Raw genomic sequence first — 12,462 nt, 5'->3', positions numbered from 1 at the left:
AAATTCAAAGAAGAAATTTTGAAAATTCTAGCTCAAATTGAAAAATTCCCTATTTTTTTAAATCCAACCATGTGAACTATCTTTTAGATAAATAATTAAACATTTTCAAGTAATTTAGATTTAGCAAAAAAATTCTCTTAAAATTTGACAAGCTAAGGATGTGATAGGTTGAACATGGATGACGAAGTCAGTAGTACCAAGTAGGAATCATGGCAGGCCGCTGGCATTTGGGAAGGAGACAACTTGCAGCTTGAGACGTGGCAAGTCAATTGCCAAGTTGTTGACCAAGACACGATCTGAAGGCGACATGGCATAGGGTATTGAACAAATCAAAGGTATTGGTGTGTTTGGCTATAGATTACAGCACTTTAAAGTGGTGGACACTTCGACAACAAATTTGAATATCAACGCAAGCACACTCGGGATGCCACGTGGAGCACGTTTGGTCACAATAGAACAAAGATGACCAAAAGATCATACGTGGAGAGCACACAATTGAACACGTAGCTCGGGCAATGTTGACAATCAAGGCAATTTCTTCTCCTCCTCCTCCTACTTAAGCAGCTGATGCACCATGAATAGTAGGTGAGAGAGTGGCAAGCTACTGAACACACTCTAATACCACTGTTGGGTATGGAGTGCATGTGTGTCCAGCAAGCTATATCAGATACAACTCCATTGGGCCAGAAGAGAGAGCGAGAGAGAGAACTCTTGCAAGTACACACAAACTAAAAGATAGATTGATAGCGACATATAAGATATGTGAGATGAAAGTACGAGTGATAGGACCTAAATATATAGGCTGAGCTATCCACCTACACCTTTAACCCTTATTTAATGCTAAGTGGTGTAAAAGGTGTTCACACATAAACAAACATTTTTACACACAATAATGTGTGTTCACACACAAGGATAAATAAATCTAACAAGCACTGACTTTCCTCATTCTTCATCTGACACATTCATGCTTCTGACACTTTGTTACTATCTTCCATATTCTTCTCTCCTTTCTCCATTCTCTCCACTATTGTTCATACCCCACCAAGAGGACATTATGGTTCACGGCTTCTACATCCATTTCCACCTGCCGCTTTGCAGCTTACATCATTTGGCGTCACCCCTCCTCACCTGGCATCATCATCAAGCTTGCGTTTGCAACAGTTTCAGGCCATCTACAATAGGTTACACCCTCTTTATCCGTCAGAAGTGGATGCAGCAATGGAAGCATGAAAGAATGCTGAAATAGACTGCTGAATACAAGACAGAAGAGAGAGGAAAGAGAAAACGTAAGAACATTCCAAAGAAGAACCCAAAGATGTGCTCAAGAAATGGAATCCGTATACCAAACAAGAGACAATCATGTACAATGGTGAGTCGCTAACTGTGTGGACACTAGCACCGGCTCCCTCTCTCCAACAGGACCCTGCATTGGAATCTACAAGTGATAAATGATTGGCTATAAAGGAGGACCCTGAATATATAGCACAAAATAGTGCCATAAGTGTGACCAATCAACCAGCAATAAATGCCAAAATAACCATAGAAACGACCAATAAAAAAATGCTTGATGGCACATTAAAAATGGCAAATGGAAAGTGCCCAACCCACATGCCTAGCCCACCAGGCTCACCCATGAGTTGACAAAATTGCTAACACCCTCTCTCAAATCATGAGTGACCTGATACAATACAATGATACAAGGATAATGATGTATCATATGCCATACAACAAAAGACCACCAAAATAGGACTATGGATATCCAATCAGTGGGTGATGAAGCCACTACCAAGGTGCCTCGGAGAGAATCTAATTGTTGATGTCAATCGTACCAAAACTTGAAAATAGAGAAGAATCATAGCACCCCTTTGTGTCTATCATCAATGCCTCGCAGTAGCATACATGATCATCAATGCCTCGCAGTAGCATACATGATCATCCTATCAAAAATACCTTTGAGCATATGTGAACATGGATTCCTCTCCTTTGGCTAAGATCACCAAATTCTCCCCTCATGTGAGCCCGGACTAGAAGCCAATCATGCTCTTGGTCAAGTAATAGCCAAGCATGGACCTAGAAGTCAATCCTAGCTCCATGATTTCAACAACCTGTCAGACACCACTTGATGCGTCAGGTAAGTCCCTCTCTAGAATCAAAGCACCGGTATACCTATATAGATGAGGCTTACCTACCCCACCTCACCACCCTCTCACTCTCCTCTCTAGTATTGGAGAGTCGTGAGGGATATCCGCATAATCTGTACTAGAAAGCAGCAGAAGGAGGGGTTGCCAAGCCCTTCCTAGGAACGAAAGAAAAGGAACCCTCCCGTGCCTTGGCCTTAGTCTTGGTTGGAGGATCCGAGTCAAAGTCAAAGGAGGTGGATGACTTAGTGGAGTCGTCTACTTTTCTGGGTCACAAGATCTTTGGGACCAACTTTCTCACCATGTCAAGAGGCAAGAGGAGAATTTTGATGAATAACTGAAAGGCTTCCAACACTCTGTATCTGTATGCTTCTCTTATTATGTGAAGATACAAAGATCCAAGGAGTTGGAAGCCAATCCAAAAATGCAAGCTTTGATGGAGAGAAGGGCTAAAGCGCGGGCTGAAGCAAAGGTCTTTGAAGATTTCCTTACCGAGAAGGCTCTTGAGACACATTACGACTGCAAAGGCCTATCTCAACATGAAAGGTATCAATGTTATCGATGCAACTAAGCCTATGAAAGGTAATATATCACCAATCATTGAAGGATCCACCCAAGCAGTGACTTCAAAGTCTCATCATACACAAGCTGCCTCCTCTTGTCCCAAGAATCCCTCCATGGAGAAGGGCAAGGAGAAAGTCAAAGAACCATTTTAGCAAAGGAAAACGATGCTAAAAGAGGCTTCAAGCCTAGAGAGAAGAGCATTAAGTTTGACGTTTTCTATGGTAAGAGAGATTCTCAAAAAGTTGTCTTTAACTAGACAATTTGATGTTACTTTTGGTGGTGAAGATTACATTAAAAAATCAAAAATCGAAATGGTTAAAATGCATCTGAAGGATGCTGCTTTAAATTGGTGGCTCAAAGTTGTTCAAGAGGCAAAGAAACCCAAATCTTGGAAAGAGTTTTAAGGAGATGTTCAACAAGAAGTTTCTGCCTTCATCCATTGAAGCCGATGTGCAACAAGAATGGGATATGAGCTGAAGCAAAGCCATGGAGAAAATGTTGAAACATATATCCACATGTTTGCAACTATTTCTCTTAAATTTACATCTCTTAATGAAGTTCCTTCCAATATGGAGATAGAGAAAGTTTATCCATTGATTACATCCGACGATACGGTGAGCTGACAAGATGACAAAGCCTAATACTTTGAAAGAAATCAAAGGTGTAGCCTTAGAAACTGAAGGACTGCATATGCCATGGAAAGCCTTAAAAGAAGAACCACAAAGGAAAAAGACCAAGATGTTTGACCAAAAGAAGCAAGATAAACAAGAACCAAAGCATAAGGATGGAGGTAGACCACATTTGCCATCCAAAAAAAAGCTAACATATCAATAGCTAGCAAAATATACAAGAGAAAGATGGGTGTTTCTCTTGTGGAAAAAAAGGGCACATGACTAGTCAATGTCCTCATAAGGCAAAGAAGGAAAACCAGTCCCAAAAGACACCTCAAGCAAATGTTGTACCTAAGGAATCCTTGCAACAAGATGAAACTCCATCAGAGAAAAGGAAGCTTTTTATGGCTTGGGGTAAGATTACTAATCAACCTATTGTCAATCATTTTGATATAGAGGCTACATATCATTACATCCATCCTCGGATTATTGAAGCTCTACATCTACCAAAGGAGAGGTTTGGAACACCAAAAATATCAGGTGCTGATTTTCAAAAAATGGAGGTTGAAGTCACTCCCATTCTTGGAAAACTACGAATTGAGATAGGAGAATATATAGATCATGAGAGTTTTGTCATTGGAAATCTTAGTCATTATGACATTGTATTAGGAATACCTTGGCATAGAAAAATAAATCTAGCCATTGATTGGAATCAAAATAAGTTTAGTTTTCCTTTCAACGGTAAAAATGTATCTTTTGATGTGGGAGTTTAGGGTAAAATTTCCTTTAAAGGGTAAAATTCCAATTCAGAATAGGTTTCCCATTCTAAGAATTGATGATATCTTGGATAGATTGGATGGATCCAAAGTATTCAACTGAATTAACTTGAAGTGTAGCTACCATCAGATAAGGATTGCTCCTCAAGATATTTATAAATCAGCATTCATGACAACTTTTGGTTTCTATGAGTTTCTTGTGCTACAATTTGGTTTTACCAATGCTCCTGCAACCTTTAATAGAATGATGGAAAGAATCTTTAGAGCACATCGGAAGTTTACAATTACTTCCTTTAATAATATATTGGTTTATTCAAAAGATGAAGAAGGCATAAGCAACACTTGAAAATAGTATTTCAAAAACTCTGCAAACACAAGTTTTATGTGAATGGCAAAAAGAGTGAATTTTTCCTAGAAAAATTTCACTACTTGGGCCATATTGTATCCAAAGATGGGATTTGAATGGATCCAAAAAAAGTCAAGCCTATTGTAGAATGGCCAAAATTCACTAGTATTCATAAAGTTCGAAGTTTCCTAGGACTATACTCTTATTACAGGAGATTCATTAAATGGTTTGCAGTGGTTGTTGAACCATTGTATGATTTAACTATGAAAGCAGTGGCATTGCGATGGACCAAACTAGAGAATGAAGTTTTTGAAACTCTAAAGTTCTATATCAGTAAAGGACCTATTTTGATTATACCTAATTTGTCAAAACCTTTATTTGTGGAATGTGATGCTTCAAGAGACTGCATAGGTGCAAACTTGAACTAGGAAGAGCATGCAATTGCTTACGCAAGCAAAAGGTTGCAAAATGCAGAAAATAATGCTACTTCATATGAAAAGGTTAATGGCCATCATTCAAGCTTTAAAAGATTGGAGACGCTATCTTTTAAGTAGAGTAGTTCTCATCAATACGAGCCATGATAGTTTGAGACATTTTCTCAACCAACCAAAGATTTCTGAAAAAGCATATTCAATGGGTCAATTATTTAGCTCAATTTAACTTTTAAATACTGCATTTCAAGGAAGCAAAACAAGGTAGCTAATGCCCTACCAAGAAGACCTCTGATTCATGCAATGTCCATGATTCATCATATAGACTTCACTAGTATAAGGGACATGTATACTTCTTGTTACTAAAGATTTCAAGCCTAAAGTAATGAAAGAATCTCATGTGACTCCTTACATGGCTCATCGTGGTATTTTGGCCAAGTCTTCAATGAGATATTGAACAATTTATGAAAGAATCTCTTGTGTGCCAAAAGATTAAGTTTGATCGCCAAAAGCTTGCATGGCTTTTGCAACCATTACCAATTTCGAGCCAACCTTGGCAAAGCATTGCTATGGATTTTATTTTTAGCTTGCCAAAATCAACAAAAAGCAATCATGGCATATGGACTATTATTGACAGGTTTAGCAAACATGCTCATTTCATTCCAATCAAGAAGACTATCAAGTCTCAATATATTACTAGAATATTTATTTAACAAATCTTTAAGTATCATGGATTACCACAATCCATTGTGGGTGATAGAAATCCACGAACCACTAGTCTCTTTCAGTGAGCTCTTTTTGAAATTTTGGGTATAAAGCTTATATTTTCTTCTTATCATCCTCAATTACATGGTCAAAGTGAGAATGCCAATCTCATAATATTGGATATGCTGAAGTACTATGCCATGAAGCCAACCAACAATGGGAAAAGTATTTGTCTTTGGTAAAATATGTTTATAAAAACACAGTTAATACTTCTACAAGTAAAGCGGCATTTTCACGCTGTTGTAATTCATTTTCAGCATGCTGATTTTGTTGCCCAAGCTAATTTTCAACATCCTTTGCTGCCCATTTTCATATGGCTCAATAATGATATGTTGATTATCAAACCAGCATCAAGTAGAGCTGAATTTTCAGTGGCTGATCATGCTGAAATTTCACTTTCTTTTTTTCTAAATCACTAGATGTGGCATTTTTCAGCAGCTTTGACTCATTAAATACATCTCGGTTGCACAGTACCTTTTTCATGCTTGGAACCCAAACTCTATAACACATTTCACCTTCATCTCCATAACCCATGAATATGCCTCTGTGGGATTTCATGTCAAGTTTGGTTCTACTATCAACAGGTACATGTATATAGCATTCGTAACCAAAGACCCTTAAGTGGTCATATGAAGTAGATTTAGCCAGACCAAACCTCTTCAGGGATTCCACTTTCAAGTGCACGATGTGGAGATTGGTTGCAAATATGCACCGCGGTTTTAAGTGCCTCTCCCCAAAAAGATTGTGGAAGATTAGCTGTGAACAGTATGCACCGAATCTTCTCACATAAAGTGCGATTCATTCGCTCAGCCACACCATTAGATGACGGATTATAAGGGGCTGTAAACTCCCGTTTAATCCCATTTACATCACAAAACTTGTTGAATTCTTTAGATACATACTCTCCCCTATCGTTTGTTCTTATGCATTTTAAATTTAAACCCTTTTGAGTACTAACAAATGCATAAAACCTTTTAAAGGTGTCCAATGCCTCGCTTTTCTACTTAAGTAAGTAAACCCCTAGCTTTCTAGAATGGTCATCCATAAAAGACACAAAATAATATAAACCACTATGAGTTTTTTTTGGCATGGTACGTACATCAGAATGAACTAAATCCAAAATACATACCTTCCTAGAGGCTCCATGAGATTATAAACTCTTTACATGTTTTCCCAAGACACAGTCATCACAAAAGTCGAGCTTTGAGTTTTTCACATCAACTCTTCCAAGTGAAGAAAGTGCTTGTAAACCCTTTTGGCTCATGCGTCCAAGACGCTTGTGCCATAGCTCCATGTGTGACTACACTTCTGCAACTGCAACAAACTTTCCAAAAAGTGCCTTGCAGTGAAGATAATATAGAGTTCCCTTTTTACCAACTCTAGTGAGACTAGCATGGATCCTTTCTGTATTCCACCACCAAAGGTAGTAAAGTAACCCCTGCTATCTAACTGCCCAACAGAAAGCGAGCTCTTCTTAATGCCAGGTACATACCTAACATCATGAAGAATCAATTCCTTGCCATTTTCAAGAGCCAAGTGTATGGCACCTACTCCTTCGATATCACATGCATGGTTATTCCCTAGGTAAACTTTTCCAAGGTTACCTTTTACATAAGAAGAAAAACACTCTAAAAATGGAGTTACATGAAATGAAACACCACTGTTAACAATCCACGATTGTGACAAGCCATCATGACCGAACAACAAGGCATTTATCACATCCCTTTTAGTGATATACATGTCTTCCATTGTCATAGCATGTGGATTTGAAGATGCAACTACCAAATCATCATCTTTATTTTCTTCTATCTCCTCAATAACAACATTAGATACCACATTTGCCTTCTCTATTTCTTTAGGGGTAGAGCTGCCCTTGTTCTCGTTCTTTTTGCCTTTTGCATTAGCCGGCTTCTTGCATTCTTACTTCTTTTTATAGTACTTGCAATCGGGCTTTTTATGCCCTTTGCATCCACACTGATAGCAAGTGACATCTTGCTGTTTTTCCCTGCTCTTGCTGCGATTTCTATGCTTATTTGCAGCATTTGACCTCTTTTCAGTTCCTCCTCTTACATTATAGTTTGATCCACTATTTTCCCCACTTGCCTTGCATCTAATCGCCTCATTGAGAATAGAACCATGCACACCATCGGATGTCAAGTTGGGGTTGTTGCTCAATGGCACAACCAATGCTTCCCATGAATCTGTCAAAGTCATGAGCAAGAAGATAGCCCTCAGCTTAGGTCCAAAAGCTGGCAAGCCTGAATCCTATAAGTCCAAAATTCCCCCACTCAACAGTGAATTTACTGTAATTTCACTGTTAAAGTACAAATCGGCTCAAAATGCATCACTCATGCAAAAAGGCCCAAAATTTTTACAATAAATCAAATCCAATTGCATTAATACATTATCTTAAGTGTCAAATATGGAGAAATGTTGGAAAATTTTCACAAATTCTACAAAACCCCTAAATCTCAGGATCCAAATGTACACAAATTTCAATGAAATTGGCTCAACTGAGCAAAATTTCACTTGTACATGAAAAACCCCAAAATTTTCGGGGCAAATGCACACAATGTTTGCAATTTTCGAGTATGTCTCTGTTTTGCATGAACAGCATCGAATCCAGGAAAAGCCCCAAATTTCAAGCACAAATCTACAAACAATGCTTGCACGTGCGAACCCCCCGTCAGTGGAGCAAGAGGCCTACTTGCAAAAATTGGAAAAAAAAAATGACGAAAATTGTCCCAAAACGTATCGAGTCAACCCGCCATCACCAACCGTTGACTGTTGCGTGCCTTGCACTTGGTGCCGCATGGTCAAAAATGTGACACCCGCCACCTACTCATGACCTGCATTTGCCTCCCGATGGTCACCTAATCACGCCTGCCTGCCACTGGTCAAAGGCTGGTGCCGCCTACCTACCACCGGTCAAACACAAGTGCCACGTGGTCACACCGACTGCCACCTTCACCTGCTAAGGATATTGTCGTCTACACACAAAAATGACAACCTACCAGTCTCTTCACATACACACGCAAAAATTGACCCGTACAGTCCTCGAGAAGCGCACACTCTTGTCGAAGCTCTGATACCGATTTGAAGGGGAGCGAGAGTGCCTAGGTAGTGTGCCCCTTTACACCCAACAGTTTCTCCTATCCCTATCTTTAGGGGTCTCTACATGGAGCTTGAGGAGATTGATCATCGAGTTTCACACACCTGGCAGGGGCATCAAGTTGTGGCTTGAGTTGCAAGCACCAAGACCACCACTACACTACCCATCAAAACCTACATGAGGTAAGGCTCGAGGAGTTCCTCTAATGCTTATGCAGTTGTTGCAATATGTGGAGGATGTTCCAATTAGAAAGCCTAAGTATGATGATGACGGGAACGTCATCAGTGATGGGGACTTTGGTAAGGTGTCCGAGGCCTCTTCTAGTGAGGGTAACTCTCCACCTTCCAATGTATCTGGGCTTGACAATGATGGGAATGTTATAAGTGATGGCGACTTTGGTGAGCCATCTGAGGCCTCTAGGCTCTTCTAGTGAGGGCCACTCTCCATCTTCCAATGTGTCTGAGCCTGATGAGGAGGAGTCCTCATGAGTCTAGACATTTTGTACTTAGTCCATTTGTCATTATATATTTTGAGTCCTTTCATAAGCATTTGCGATTGATGTATCTTTTTGGAATACTCAATACATGACTCTAGTTTCGACTCTTTAGACATATATGGCATCGCAATTGTTTTCTAAACTCTAGTCTCTAATTCATGAAACTTTGAGATAATTGATCTATCTTTAAGTTGCACATTTTATATGTACATATATATATAATTTTACATGTATTTTTTAATCAATGTACGAAACAATGTATTTTATGTTTGAAGTTTTTGTGTACGTTCTGTACCGCACTAGTTCACGTACGAATGGTATCATACTAAACGTACAAAACCACCTTGCTTTGGATACTATGCTAAGTGAAAAAGAAAATTGAGTGAGCATAGAATGCAATAGAAGTGAACAAAAGGTAGGTGAATAGGTGTGTAGCGGGAAACTTTAGAAAGTATGACTAAGCCTAAAGCAAATGGAATCTAACTAGCCTAAGGTTCCTCAAAATGACCTAGCACTTCTGAGAGACCAGCCTAGTGGGAGGTAATGACCAAACGAGTCAAAGATGCTATGAGGCACCGACTCAAAGGGAGATCCAAGATCGACCGCACTACTGGCCAGCCACTGATGAATACAAATACCAAGCGGTGAAGAAACTACACTACCTCCTTGAGGAAGATCCCCTCTCAACTACCTTTATGTGGCACTACCACTGGTGAAAGGGGCTGAGGTTGCTTTGGGAATTGGGTTTGGAGTCAGCTTTGGTGTGGATAGAACACCCTTAGTTGTGGATGGTGTGATTTTGGGTGTGCATCTAATGCCCTTTGCTGTGATTCCCCACACAACAAAACTAAAGAATAAAGAGTGGTGCACTTGCGGATAGGGAGGAGGTGCATAGTGCACAAATAGCATTCCCAACACAAAGCACTAGGGTTGCAAGAAACACCTATGAGTGTCTAATGTTGGCCTAAAACCTAAATGTACATCGAAAGACAATGTGAGCTAAGACAAGATAACCTATGGTAGTTCTAAAATAGGGGTCGGGATTGAAATGTAGAGGAATCTAGATGTCAAGTGAAAATGAGAAGGAAGGGTGGGAAATGTGAAGGTGAATGTGAAACACCAAACTCAAACTCAATTGAAACAGAAGATAAAGGCTTACCTTGGAAAACATCTCTAATCATAGAGTTTTCTTCTAATCCATAATGGCACCAAATTGTGTCTCCTCGTGACTTACAGTCGGTTCCTGCAAAATTAAAGGAGCAACATAGAAGTAATCAAACTCACACAAAAATGGATTGTACAAACCTGTCATTGGGCTTCATTGTGAAGAATTTAAACTTATCCAATAGTTAGTGACTCTTATGGGAGGAGGCTGAGGGAGGTGTCCATGTGTGTCGTCCACCGGAGACACATCCTGAGTGCTCTAACCACAAATCGAATCAAAGGCTAATGAAGAAAAGTATTGAAACCACAAAAATAACATATTGTAGACAAGGATGGAATCAGCAAGCTAGGCAAAACGCAGCTTGTAGGAGTCGCCAGGCCAAAGGGCAATAGCTAGAGATGACCACAACAACAAGCTGAATGAGGCACCTGACGGATGGAGGCTTAGAAGAACTGGGGTAACCTACAAAACAAGGGAGTGGCGAAGCAGCCTCCTATTTATAGATGTGGATTCTCCCAAAGTTTGGGTGTTTTCATGAGACACAAAAGCATTAGTAATCTTTGCATTTTGGGGTTGTTTTGATGAGCTTATGAAGATTTACTATGTGAAGCATCTTTTTTAGCTTAGTAGGGCCAGAGTGCTAGGCATGTCATTTTTACATCCATACACACTTCATCTCCTCCCCACAAACCCTACCATTACTTTACAAATGCAGCCTCACAAACAACAAATGATGGAAAAGATGTTGACGTCAGTATAAAGCCCTAACGAGTAGCAAAAGGTAGGCTGCACTAGTAAAAATGCAGGCCGAATTGCTCTAGGTATGGCAAATCAATAGAATGACAATCAAGAACCAATGGAATAGCTTATCCAAGTGGGTGGCAATCCAATAGACAGGCAACTGCCTCAGCAAGAAAGAGCCACAGTTGGGTAGTAGTGCGGCACCACTAGGCAGCAAGGTGGCACCTCCAAATATGTCATATGGACAACACCTCCACGGGTCAGAGAATGCTCAAAGCCGAGTGGAAAGAATCCTAATGATCAAAGTGGGAGTCAAAGTGAGGACTTTTTTAGGATTGTTTTTGTGGAGTCAAGTTAGAACAAGATATATGTTAATTGTGTATTAATGTATGTTAGCCAATCATTCCTAGACAATGTGGACATCAGTGCCACGTCAGCAGGTGCCACGTCAGCACCTACAGTCGGACAGGTTACTGCAGTCAGACAGTTTTTAATCCAACCGACCTGCTACAGTTATTTCCTATTTTTCGACTATTTATAGTCGGTTTTGTGGCACACTTCAACATTCATTATTTTCAGATTTTGATCTTGAGATATGTTGACTGAGACAAACTATGCTCGGGCTGACGGAGATCGAGGTCATCAAGTCAGAGACATACGCAGATATTTCCTCTGCCCCCTTGTGTGTTTCTGCACTCCTATACAACATACTACACCGCAGATTTTCTGTGTTTACACTGTCTCCTTTTCTCTCTCTCTCTTCTCTCTGTGTTCACTCTCTCTCGGTCTTTGTCCTACCCTTCCGCATCGCTGCACTCTGACATGGTATCAGAGCGGTGAAGATGGACTCACTGAGGGTTGAACCTATCTAAAGAGGAGATTTCAATGCGACACAAGGCTATGTTTCTAGGATTCGAGGGCCAGCGGGAGGGCTGCGCATCGGATCAAGGCTGAAGCGAGCGTGGGCGTGCGGGAAAGGAGTCTAATTGGTGAATTTGCTGCAGGTTTTTGCTATTCGAAGGGGAGGAAAGCTGCGTTTGAGGCCTTCCATTGCAGATTTTACCTTTTCATCGCCTCCGGCGAGTGAAGAAGGTTTGGGCAGCGGAGGAACCAGCCCTAGAAGTCTGCATTTTCACAGTTAGAGGGGGCTGATTTTGTGTTTGTGCAGATATTGCAGGTTAACATGTCTACAGAGACTAAGTTGGAGTTCCAAGCGATCATGGACAGGAAGGTGCCTGTCCTACCAGCTCTTCCATCGGATCAAAAGCTTGATGGTAACAATTATCACATATGGCAAGTGATGATGTTGGCCATTTT

General features: G+C 40.3%; 1 protein-coding gene across 13 annotated transcripts in view; it reads right to left on the bottom strand.

Annotated features, from left to right (window-relative positions):
• Positions 1–12,462, bottom strand: part of LOC148026607 (uncharacterized) — a 146,687-nt gene that overhangs the window by 112,772 nt on the left and 21,453 nt on the right. The window contains exon 7 of one of the 13 annotated variants that reach the window (XM_087691059.1): positions 10,399–10,482. The exons of 11 other annotated variants lie outside the window; for them this stretch is intronic. In XM_087691059.1, coding sequence (XP_087547185.1) covers positions 10,399–10,410 — 12 coding nt within the window. In that variant the 5' untranslated portion in view covers positions 10,411–10,482. Of the gene's footprint in view, positions 1–10,398; positions 10,483–12,462 lie in introns of those variants that run through there. One more of the 13 variants, XM_087691057.1, reaches the window with a different exon arrangement.

The sequence above is a fragment of the Lygodium microphyllum genome, chromosome 13 (genome assembly GCF_053477565.2).
Source record: "Lygodium microphyllum isolate KBCC chromosome 13, Lygodium_microphyllum_v1.1.10, whole genome shotgun sequence".
NCBI lineage: Eukaryota > Viridiplantae > Streptophyta > Polypodiopsida > Schizaeales > Lygodiaceae > Lygodium > Lygodium microphyllum.
Note: the sequence above shows the minus strand (reverse complement) of the source record. Positions and strands in the feature narration are given on the sequence as shown.